Here is a 13152-nt window from a genome sequence, read left to right on the forward strand (position 1 = left end):
AATTTAGTCCTATTAATTATTGAAAATTTGAGTGGAATGGTATTTCAAACACTTCACAATCGTAATTGTATACGAGAAATGCGTCTCAAAATTAATGATGTGGTCATAAATTGTAAGTTCAGTTGTCACGCACAATTTCCTAGTATGCTGTCACTATCAATGATCATGACAAAGTTCAAAAATATGAAAGATTAACTAAGTCCACAATACTGTCGAATGGTAAATTAAACACTGGTATTCTCAATCATACTTCAGTTCACAGTCTCTATCGTAAAATCACTTAGTTAAGACACTCGTAAATCTTATACGATGAAAGCTCAGTTTGAGAAAACTTTACAACATCTCGCACGTCACGACGCGGTTGAAACTTCACTTACTACGACCTCGTACAAATTCAAAGTTCTGGAGTACAACGTTCATATCTCTCGCGACGGAGCATAATGACGTCTAGTCATGATCGAGTCGTAGAGTTCAAGACACACTGACTTTACCCTCGGGTCGTCGACCTATTTATATCCGGCTGGAAGAAAGTTCTCTGAGTCAGGCAACAGAGGGTTGGTTATACATTCCAAACTTCAATTCGTCATATCTTTTAAACCACTAGGCGGATTAATCTCAAATTTGCAACGTCGTACATTTAAATGTGAGCTATAAGTTGGTGTTAGTCTCATATTTATCGGTCAAGTCGTTGAGAAGTATAATAATTATTTCGAGACGTTTCTACGGCGAGGTGAGATACATGTGGTGCTGACGTCACTCGACCTTGCCCCCTCTCATGCTGTCTTCCTCACAGAGAGCAGTAGAGACGAGAACATTCTCTCGTACAGCTGTTCGGACATCGCAACTCAGCCGTTCTTTCATGAATAAAGATTTTATAACACATATGTGCCAGGGCCTATGCCTTCCTGGTACAATATTCAAAATGTTCATGCATCAAATTTTGTTTAAATATGAAATTGTCTTGAATGCTTACACCAAAAATGAAATCTCAGAGCAAAATTTCAGGTATCGTACTGTGGCAAGGAAGACAAGTTTTTCCTAAAAAGGTTACAGAACGAAAATAAAATATAACATTAAAAATTATTATAGTTGAAGTTTTGAAACTGTCTGAAATATCCCTCTTTAAAATTGAGCGTGGTTTGGGATACGTAATGTAAAGGATGCATATTCAATTTGATATTCTAATGTACTGCATGTAGAAGGTGTTGATTACACAATAATTTTTGTACCAGTTGGTACACCTCTACGCCGCACATTTGAATTTTCCGCCTTAAAGTACTTCTCTACTGGAGAAACCTTGAACTTTAACAACTGAACTAACTCTACGGGTTATCAGAAGATGTCACTGTGTGTTTTTGATTTGCTTTTGTTTTTCATTGATCAAGAAGTGTGGACATTCTCTAACAGATGTCTCTACCAAAAACTATGCTAACGCACTCTGGTGTAAAGAACGAACTTTCTTGGAGAAATTTTGTATTCATAAGTTTTGTCTTTACTAAATTTTGTTCTGTCATTTGTGGGTTGGCAATATTAATCCTTTCTTTCCGCCTGTTTTGAAAGTAGCCAATCAGGAATTTCTGTAATTAATTTTCGGCCAATCGGGGCTTTCTTCTTCAATATTGTATGTAACTGTGTACTGTAGCCAATAAAAGTTTAAGGGCGGGTTGTTATCATTCACGAAAGGTCTCGAACTTTCCACGATGGTATAAAAACTGCTGATTTTCTTGTCTCCGGGCCACTCGAATAACATCTTGCTCAGTGTGTGAATATGTAGCAGGGGGTGGGAAGCACCTCGTTCTTCAAGCAGCAGCTCTTCAACAAGGTAATGGCCTCTTAACATCTTTATTTCTTGCTAGCTCAGCAGTTTAACTCGCGGGGAAGGTTCGAAACCTTTAATATGTAACCTATATCTTTAAATATGTAAGCCTTTTCAATCTTTGTAAATACTCTATTTAACTTGAACTGTAATTCGGGGATAGAGTGTGCTTTACCCTCTCGAGCTCCCCTTCATTTTTGGAATTTGAGTTGACTTCGTTTTCGTAACCGTTTTTCTCTTCCTTCTTAATGTGTTAAATTTATTTTGCAGACTAGTCACCTCCATAGATTGGGATTAGCCCCTGTATTATCGGCCTAGCGCCACATAGGTTTTAACAAGCTTTAGTGTAGGAGTGCAAGAACGCGCCTCCATTCATCTTTGTGTTTGGGCCATTTAATTAACCTTTTATTTTCTATTCAGGCCTCGTAGGTTGGGTACTAGATACCCCTGTGTCCTTATAATTGTGCCTTGAGAGGCAGTTTAGAGGAAAGTTTGGTGTTGCCTTTAACAGGCGTGAGAAATTGAGAGCGGGTTAGCTCTTTTTGATGTGATAGATGTGCCTCTAGGAGGCCCATATGTGGCTTTGGAGCTAACGCTCCCGGTAATGAAGGGGTTTTCTGCCCTTTGAACGGTAATTCTGTAACTTGGTATTGTTGAGCTAAAATTCAAAGATTGTCAGATTGAAGGCTTGGAACCCAGGACTTGTAAGAACCCGAAACTCGGGCTTTCCTTGTAAAGCTACTCGTGTACCCGATTTTGTTATTTCCCCTAGTGGAAACTGGTTAATATTTTCTCTAAATCTTGGACTTCTTGGTCGTGTACCTGATTTAACTTGTTATTTGTTGTATGCTCAAAATTCTATGTCACCATTGTTAAATATCAGAAATATAACCTTTATTGAAATTTTAGATTAATCTTTTGGCCTTGTAGTTTAGACCCATTCCAACCCGCACCTTCTTTCACCTCTGCTGTTCCACAGAGACCTCGGAACAATTTTAATAATCATATTAACCCATTGATGCCAACTTATAGAACAGTTAAGTTCTTACCAAGAATTTATGTATATTTATCCACTTATTTAATACAGTAAAATATACACCACTTAAATTAACTGGCTTGTATAAATATGTCTAAAGGACAATTAAGCATTAAGGTCAACATCAACCCGACCTGAACAACTTACCCAACAGGACTCGAGGAGAGAATACCTGCTCAACATATTTCAACCTCATTGAAAAAAAATGGAATTTAAATTTCACACTTTGTTCCGACATTGACGATTGATTACATCAGATTATTTCTATTGTAAATAGTCTACTGATACCAACGATACTCCTCCAGTCAAGCACCTTTTATTCAACTTTGGACTGTTATTTCTAGTCAAATAGTAACCAATATCAAAGACAGCAACTTCGTAAAACTATGTTCAATATTTTTAAACCTCCTTCCTTGCAAAATAGAGTTTTTATTGTATACTGGAAAATTATTTCTGATTAGTTTTATTCATATGTGAGCCGGCCCCGCGGTGTAGGGGTAGACGAGGCCCTGGGTTCGATTTCTGCCCAGGTCAGGGATTTTTACAATAGAGTAAAATAATATATTATTATTGGTCCACCTTTTCAATACAAAATGAAAATTACATAGGGACTAGTTTCGACCTAGTAATAGGTCATCATCAGCCTGAAGTAAGTCAAAGATCGAAGAAAACATAAACAATGTAAACACAAGTACAGTCTCTTTAAAGGTACATACCAAGTGAGAAGTTGAGTAGAGATATATTAAAAATAATAACTCATCCAAATTGACGAAGCACTGAGCGGAATTTATGTAAAGTTCGGTGCGTCGTATATTATAAAAGACCACTGTGCACTAAATGATGCAATAAAGAAGAATAGTAGGTTGAATGCTGGCTTCTTCTTAGCTGTTGTATAATCGAAGAAGATTACGTCGTGTTTTATAAGGTATTGATAGACGTCAAAATACATGGATGTTGGAAGACGTAATCTTCTTCGATTATACAACAGCTAAGAAGAAGCCAGCATTCAACCTACTATTCTTCTTTATTGCATCATTTAGTGCACAGTGGTCTTTCATAATATACGACGCACCGAACTTTACATAAATTCCGCTCAGTGCTTCGTCAATTTGGATGAGTTATTATTTTTAATATATCTCTACTCAACTTCCCACTTGGTATGTACCTTTAAAGAGACTGTACTTGTGTTTACATTGTTTATGTTTTCTTCGATCTTTGACTTACTTCAGGCTGATGATGACCTATTACTAGGTCGAAACTAGTCCCTATATAATTTTCATTTTGTATTGAAAAGGTGGACCAATAATAATATATTATTTTACTCTATTGTAATCACAGTTCAATACGGATCTATCATTATGAAACTTATTTCTTTTAATCAGGGATTTTTACCTGAATCTGAAGGCTGGTTCGAGGTCTACTCAGCCTACGTGATTACGGTTGAGGAGCCATTTGACGGTGAGATGGCAGCCCCGATCTAGAAAGCTAAGAATAAAGGCCGAGAGGATTTGTCGTGCTGACCACACGACACCTCGTAATTTGCAGACCTTCAGGCTGAGTAGTGGTCGCTTGGTAGTATATGGCCCTTTGGGACTGTTGCACCATGGGGTTTGGGTTTTATTTATGTGTGTGTACCATTTTTTTAATTTTTTATGTGTATATCTTATCTCCTGTATCATAAGCTGAAGATGACCTTAACCCAGGTTGAAACATGTCCTTTAGACATTGTGTTTCAAGTTAAGTGGTGTATATTTTATTGTATTGAATAAGTAGACAAATATATGTAAATTCTTGACCAGAATTTTTAGCTATATTTGAGTCAATACGGAATCAAAGATGAAATTGATCACATGTAATTATGGAACAGTTCTGTATGCTGGCATTTTGGACCAAAAGCTGGCATACGGAACAGTTCTGTCTGAATATTCAAAGGTTCGTAGTGTGCGTGACAGACAAGAGACGGTCTTTGATGTACTTGCAGTGTATTCCCAATAGTTAACAGAGCATGTTATTTGAGAATGCACCCATGTAGAGTCCAAGGGATAATATATAAAAACAAATAAATATAGACATTCATTACATCATAAACATGGCAGCTAGTGAGAAGGATGTTTCAGTGTCGTTACAAAGTGACTCTTAGGCCGCTATTAGCCGTGGTCGACTAATGGCGCAACTGAGCAACTAGTTGCCGGCCGTCGTCTGAGCCGGCAACTGCTCTGGCGACTTTTAGTTGCTCAAATGCGTGATGGGGCATTGCAGTAAATGTAGCCTATTACCCGCGGGTGGCTAATGGCGCAACTAGTCGCCCGATGTACCTCCCCGCGTATACGGATACGTCACTCTTGTTCGTGTTCTCATACCAGCTTGACGTAATGTGGAAGATGGAACGCAACAGAGTCAATGATCCACCTAACCATTATCTTTCTTCATTACCTTGTTTGGTCTCGTACTGTGGTAGAGTGAATATTTTAATTATTGTGTTAGTTTATCTATTGAACATGGAGACATCAAATAAACAACAGCAGCAAGTGAAGAAGATGGCAAAATTATTTGAAAGTCAAATAAATACTGAAAACCATTTTTGAGGTAGAATGAAAACCGGTCACTTGGGATTCCAGAACTGAAGCTTACACTGACAAAATAGAAACACTGAATTCTTGGAACAGCACTTTAAAGAACTTTATTCCAAAATTCGAAGCAAAACCCATAGGCGAGAAGAATACTCTAGGTGAGTATTATAATTTTTTTTTGCCAGTGGCTTTACGTCGCACCGACACAGATAGGTCTTATGGCAACGACGGGATAGAAAAGGGCTAGGAGTTGGAAGGAAGCGGCCGTGACCTTAATTAAGGTACAGCCCCAGCATTTGCCTGGTGTGAAAATGGGAAACCACGGAAAACCATCTTCAGGGGTGCCGACAGTGGGATTCGAACCCACTATCTCCCGGATGCAAGCTCACAGCTGCGCGCTCCTAACCGCACAGCCAACTCGCCTGGTATGCGAGTATTATTAAACGTTTACTACTTAGTACTCTTATATGGAAATATGTAATACCCATGAAAATTCTATATACAAGTACCATTGATCCATTATATGGCTATATTAGTGAATTACAGCTCAGCTGGGAAAAACTTGTTTAGTCCTGTGTCGTTTCCCATTTTTTCTTCTTTTATGAAGTCGAGCAATTTGTAAAATGACGACTTTGACATGCGCAGGTAATTGAAAAATTTACTGTCATCCTCATTTACTCGTAGATCGTCATACAAATATAGGATGTTTCCGCATTTTCCTAACCCTTCGGTCTTTTCTTTTCAATAGAAGAGCAAGAAGAAGAAGTTCTTCGTAGGACGCCATTCTCTCAACTAACTATTCCCCGGTATGAACTGAGCAATTATTCACAAGTTGCGCCACTGATTGCCCGGTACTTAAATCCTCTGGGCAACTAGTGTCGCAACTAGTTGCGCCACTAGTCACCTACGGCTAATAGCAGCCTAATGTTGTTTCTTTGCTGGATTTGGATTATGACAATGAAGACAAAGATTGTGGTGATAATAGTGGTTTACACGGTTGTATTTCAAGTGATTAGTAGTGACATGATGCAGAATGACGACATTGCTGGAGGTGATGCTGTACAAACACAGATTTAAGCATGGAAATGGATATATGATGCAAACACCCAAGGATATTGCAGTTACTGGGACTCCTGGTGTAAATCCCATCATTTCAAAATGATTGGGGAATAATCCTAATGTTTTGGGTAGCTGCAATGAATTTCTTGAACCGAGTGAGTGACTGTGTGGTTTGGGTCACATAGCCGTCAACTTCCGTTTGTGAGATAATAGGTTTGAACCCCACTGTCAGCAGCCCTGCAGATGTTCTTCTGTGATTTCCCATTTTCACACCAACCCCCTGTGGGTGGGGGCGGCAGACGAAGAATACACCCGCGGTAACCCCTGCCTGTTGTAAGAGGTGATTAAAAGGGGCAACCAAGGGATAATCGAATGAGACTACTTGTAATTAGTACCACCATTCGGGGAACACCATGGATTGCTTTTACTTGCACATAGTTACACTCTGTTAGGTACAAAATAGGTTTGTAATTAGCAGCAGCAGCAGAGAGCGTTGCCGGCTTTTACAGTACCTGTGATTAGTAGCACTATATGAGCGTCACCATGGGATGAGCGACACCATGGTTCTGGCTTGCCTATGATTAGTACCCACTATATGAGAAACACCATGGGATAGTGCGAGTCCCTGTGTTTAGTACACTTATGTGATGAACACCATAAGTTTGCGTTGCCTGTAAATGACGCCGCAATGTGTGAAACACCATCAGTCTGTATTACATGTGCAAATTTCATTACCTGTGAGTAGTACCATAATATGTGGAATACCACGAGTCTACGCTACTTTTGATTAGTACCGCAATATGGCAAATACCATGGTTCTACTTTCCTAGCGATAAGTACCATTATGAGGGGCTGATGACTTGGAGTAAGGCCATGGCTGCTTACTTCCGCTCCTACACCTTTCCCCTATCCCATCGTTGTCATAAGACGTATCTGTCATGGTGCAACGTAAAGCAAATAGTACCTCAATTTACTTCATTGTTTGTGGTGTGGGTTACTGTAGACATGTCCTAGTTAATGAACCATAGGTAATGTCTGAGTGGCCTAGTAAGTGGTCCTGAGAGAAGGATACCAGCTGCTATGGAATAGGAGTAGGCATCTCGGACATATTTTGAGTCATGGCCTTTCTTATGCTCAGGTGGCTAGGACTACACTATCCACTGATGGTCCCTAACCCATTAGAGGAGAAATTCTCACAGGGACTTTGACTGTGCAAGTAAGGTAATGTCCTGCTTCACAGATTTACCAAGCTCAGAATATTTTTAGCAAGCCTTGGACCTATGGGTGTAGCGGAGTTCCACTTCTATTTGACAGGTAAGGGGCTCTCTGGAAACAACTTGGGAAATGAAATGGAATTCAGTGGGGAGCTATCAGTTGCATACGGAAGAAGTAAATTAGAACTGGCTCAGTCAGCAAAGAGGATGTGTCTGGATGTGTTAGGAGTCATCAATGATATTCTGGTGAGTGGAAATAACCAGGGAGAGAAAGGAAATCATAAAGTATTCTTAACAAGTGTTAAAAAAGAGAAGGGCATAGAATGGGGTACTATTCATCAGGAATACTATTGCATTAAACATAGTTTCTGTTAGGCACATAAACAAGCAAATGATGTTGGTAGATATAGTAGTTTGAGGAAATAGGACAAGAATTGTCTCAGTCTGTTCACCATGTGAGGGTGCAAGAGAGGAAGATGCGACAATTTTTATGAAACATTGAGTAACGCCATATTCAGGGTCCACAGCTAGGGCAGGATAGTGCTAAAGGACAGTATCAGTGCATGAGTTGTAAGTAGAACTGAAGGCTGAGAGTAGGTAGTGGGTAAATATGGAGAAGATATGGAAGCTAATAGGAATGGAAAGCATTTATTGGACTTCTGTGCTAATATGAGATTACCGGTTATGAATACATTCTTCAAGCATAAGGGTATTCACCGCTTCACATGAGAGGGTGGGGGCACCAGATCCATAATACGACTATATCATAATCAATTTTGAATTGAGGAAATCTGTTAGAAATGTGTAGGCACCAAATTATCTTTATGGGTGAGAAAAATGTTTACTGTGGAAGAAATAATAGTAATATTAATTTTATTAATCACACCCGGGCGACTGGAATGGGACATTGATGATGATTAATGTTATTGGTTTGTACATCCCACTAACTACTTTTACTATTTTTGGAGATGCCAAGGTACTAGAATTTTGGTCTGCAGGAGTTCTTTTGTCAGTAAATGTACAGACACAAGGCCGACATATTTTAGCACCTTCCAATACCACTTGGACTGAGCCAAGTTCAAACTTAGCAAGTTGGGCTCAGAAGGCCAGGATTCTACTGTCCAAGCTACTCAGCCCAGCTGTGGAAGAAAATGTGAACAACTAGAATGATTGATTGTATGCTCGCAGCTCTCAGGAAGCTGCTCCCAGCATCAGTGATAGTCAGGTGGGGAGTATCATATGAGGGCATTGCAAGACTGCATTTCTGCCAAAAGAGGAGTGAAAACACATGCTGAACTACCAATGCAACATTCTGGAAAGGGATGTGAAGCTGTTAACACCACACCACCTTGTTCACAGGTAAGCTGTGGGTATTCCAGCAGAACTTAGTGCCTATCCATATGGCCATGTCGACACAATGTTGGTTGAAGTTCATCGCTGCTTGTTGAAGTTCTCATTGTACCCTGCTTGTGGAAGACTAGAGAAGACTGCTTTTAAACCAAAGTATTGAGTCTCTGAAAGCAGATCTGGCAAAGTCCTGCTAGAAGTAGAGAGAGAGAGGGGGGGGGGGGGCAGGCAATATACAATAGACATGATCGCTTAAAGAAGTGTGTGTAACAAATGATGGATATTTTGAGTAATTGTCTGGTATATTACATGTAGTCAGTAATAAATAAATAACATACATGCACTTATTTTAGCTGTCATTTCTCTGCAGACTAGCTACCTTTTTATGAGGGATAGAACTTTAGTAGATACATAACTGCAAGAGACTAAAAGTTTTATACACTCACCATTTTAATAATGTTATATCTTGATGCTGTGCCATTTTACTCTATGATTGTGAGTTTATGATCATATTTTATTTTGTTAATTAGCATGAATTCACATTACTGACAAGTGTGCTTTATTATATTGGAATTTTCTATATCTAAAAATAGTTTTTTGGTTGTAAATATGTAACGTTACTAAGGAACTTAAAATCTTTAGGAAATATTTTGAAATTTGTGTCACATAATTGCTTAAAGTTACGAAGAAATGTAGTTGATGTGCATCGCAACGCTGCCTGTTGGTATAACTATGTACTAAAGCCTCATCCAGTTGGTGGCACTCCTGGCGGCCACTACCCATTACTGCGACAGTGTGGCATGTATTTGTTACAGACAAGTGACGAATGATCTTTGTAGTGTTAACTATCATGGAGTCGGCGTCTGATGGAAATTGGTGTTCCTTCCAAAAAAAGGATGTCAAAAGAAGAGAATTATGATTCGGGATAAGGATCAGAATTGGTTTCAGGGTTGAGAAACACTTCTCATTGGCGCTAGCTGCCGAAATTTCATTTTACAAATTTATTTTATTCAGGGCAAATTGTTTTATCTTACGCCCATGTAGTAGTGTAATTTCATTGTGCATTTTGCTTATGTATGTATTAATTCCAGAACGTTAAAGCTTATGGTTTAAAAATTCTTATTGGCAGTAATTAAATCAAAATTTCATGTTTGGTTGATTCCTGTGTCGATTTTATTGGCAGGTAAATGATACCTGCAGTCATGGGCGCCCGCAAGGGGGGGCAAGGGGGGGCAAAAATGTTGATGTTCAATTGTTTAATATCATACCAGATTATTTTATAAACTGAACTTACTGACAGTCATCTAGCATCTGTTATAACTGGAAATTTCTATAAACAATTTAATGTTGCTGACGTTATATTGGTTTTATGTTCAAGAAAATTGTTAATGTGCCCCCCCCCTGGAAAAGATCCTGCGGGCGCCCATGCCTGCAGTTCATAACTTAATGCAGTTTGGAATCCTTAATAACTACTGAAACTTTAAAACCTTTTGCCTGTCAAGATCATACCTAGTAAAATTTAGAAGATGTAATATTATTCTGTTTCTTGGTTAAAGTTTCTTCAAGGTCTATTGAAGATCTTTTAAATGTGAGGTTAGGCCAAAAAAATTATAACAACATATCGTCATATTCTTTTTCTAATGTGAACGAAACCTCAAAATTATTAGTGGCCTTAAGCTTAGTTCTCTGTACGCTGTTTTTGTCTTGCCTATTGTTCTGTTTTGTTGCTGGGTTATGACATTTATTTGATGATGATTGATTTGTTTTTGCCCCTCTCTCTTGTTTTATAAGACTGATAGACTTCAGATGGTACTGATTGGAAGTATGGTTAGCTGTTGACTATAAGATTAATTCTTCAAGTTTATCATTTCATGGTGGAATACTAAGTAGTCACCCATTTTTTTTTCTAGTTCATTCCTTATTTATTACAGTCTGATTGATTGAATTTTTAAGGCTGCGATTATTATTTGCCTGATCTTAAATTCTGATCATCGGGCGAGTTGGCTGTGTGATTAGGAGCGCGCAGCTGTGAGCTTGCATCCGGGAGATAGTGGGTTCGAACCCCACTGTCGGCAGCCCTGAAGATGGTTTTCCGTGGTTTCCCATTTTCACACCAGGCTGTACCTTAATTAAGGCCACACCGCTTCCTTCCCACTCCTAGGCCTTTCCTATCCCATCGTCGCCATAAGACCTATCTCTGTCAGTGCGATGTAAAACAGATAGGAAAAAAAATCTGATCAAATCAATCTCTGATAATTTTGGGATTCCGGATGATATGTTCTAACCAAGTTGGGAGTAATAAGAGATATTTTAAATAATTTCATTGGTGATCTGTAATTAGAATTTCTTTGAAGTACCTCAAGTTATTATTTTAATCAGGAGCTAATTGCAGTTTAAGATTATTATTCTAAATATCAGTTACTTTTAAAATACTTTTTCTTCATTTTCATATTGCTGATCTGTAATTATGAATCGATTTATTAAATCCATTTAAGTTTGTGTGGCTCATTTCATAACACATTGGCAGGAGAGCTGAATCATTTATTTAATATAGTTCCTGGCCTTAGATTTTAAATATTATTGGGGTGAGTTGCACTGTTTCCACATATAATTATTGTCATTGGTAAGTATTATTTGTTTCATGACAAAATACTATGTGCTCAGAATTCCTTGTATTAATATTTGCAAATTACTGTTGCAGATACATTTCTTCAGGTTGTGCAAGAAGTTAAAAATAGGGTCAAGTATCAGGAAGATACAGACAACAAAGGAAACACTGACCACGAGAAGAAAATTTCAAATCACTGGATGCTGGTGCAAGAGCTAACTCCTGCTGTTTTAGACTGCTTAGTGTTGGAACATTTAAACCTTCCTTCTGTCCTTGTTAACAGCTTTATGATTGAAGCAGCTCGCTTACAGTTAGGAGCTTGTCTTTTTACATTGGAAACTGTTGATTGCTTTCAAGCCTGTGATGGAGAATCTGATGAAGGTAGTATAGATCCAAGCTTAGAGAGCAACATAGACGATGGTGAAGTAGATGATGATGATGATGATGATGAAAAAAGTAGTTGGCTCAGTGAGTCATCTCAGTATGAAATGGATTCTGTAAGTTTTGAAGGTTATGTGTCTAAACTCGAGATGGAATTGTGTACATCTTCCAATTCTTCTGACGAAACCACGGGTAGTGAAGAAGATCTAGAAAATGTAGATTTGTATGTTAATAAGGACCATTCCTCAGACAAAGAGGAGCAGGTGCCTTCTTCTAGGGAAAATGACTGTTGTATTGTTAAAAAAGTGCCATCACCTGAGAATTCAGAAAGCTCTGGAGAGAGTATTCCACATAGTATTTGCAGAGATGATTATGAGCAATTTAGTAATGAATTCTGTAATAGTGATATATCTCCAGGTAATATCACAAGTGTGGATGACTATGTACATTCTGAATAAACTGCTAATGTTTCCACCTTTTACAAAGTTATGTGGTACTGTGTATGGGTAAAGGCTGTGATAATTGAATTTATGCTGTCAACTTTCGATTGTGTATACCATATACTAGAGCTGTGCAAAGCAATATGTAGACTCATTCAAACTCATTTTTAAAGAGATGGGTCTCGCTGTGTTTCGAAGTCTAGTCTCATTCTAAGGTTCTTCCTTGAGCTCTCAGGTCAGTGAGTGTGTGAAAGAACTAAACTCAGAAAGATGCTCAACTTCACTGAACAAATTTGTGTTGAACTGTCCATGCTGTCTGATCACAGTGATTCCAATATAATTTGTCTGTTATTGGAAATGATAAATTTCCCAGCTGACACATTCTTGGTGGCCAGCATTTCACCCCATTGTGGTGCCAATTTGGGCTTATCAGTGGTAACTACCACACCTACCAAGACACATGGCTAATGCATGTAGTGAAGGAACCAAACCAAACCATGTTATTTCTATTCCTACCCATTTGGTTAGGTAGGCTGTCAGCCAAACCAGTGGCTCTTTGGCCATTGTAAGGGGAGTATTGTTGTTTTGTTAATTTTGATTTGTTGTATGTTTGTATATATGTATTGACTTCTAGTTGAGATTATTTTATCCTCTGACGCAGAGATCACCACCACCAACCAC

General features: G+C 38.5%; 1 protein-coding gene across 1 annotated transcript in view; it reads left to right on the forward strand.

Annotated features, from left to right (window-relative positions):
• LOC136871645 (uncharacterized) overlaps positions 1-12489 on the forward strand; it is a 79942-nt gene extending 67453 nt beyond the window's left edge. Inside the window, exon 7 of the mRNA XM_067145124.2 lies at positions 11744-12489. Coding sequence (XP_067001225.2) covers positions 11744-12489 — 746 coding nt within the window. The remainder of the gene's footprint in view (positions 1-11743) is intronic.
• Positions 12490-13152: the final 663 nt, after the last annotated feature.

The sequence above is a fragment of the Anabrus simplex genome, chromosome 4 (genome assembly GCF_040414725.1).
Source record: "Anabrus simplex isolate iqAnaSimp1 chromosome 4, ASM4041472v1, whole genome shotgun sequence".
Taxonomy (NCBI): Eukaryota; Metazoa; Arthropoda; class Insecta; order Orthoptera; family Tettigoniidae; genus Anabrus; species Anabrus simplex.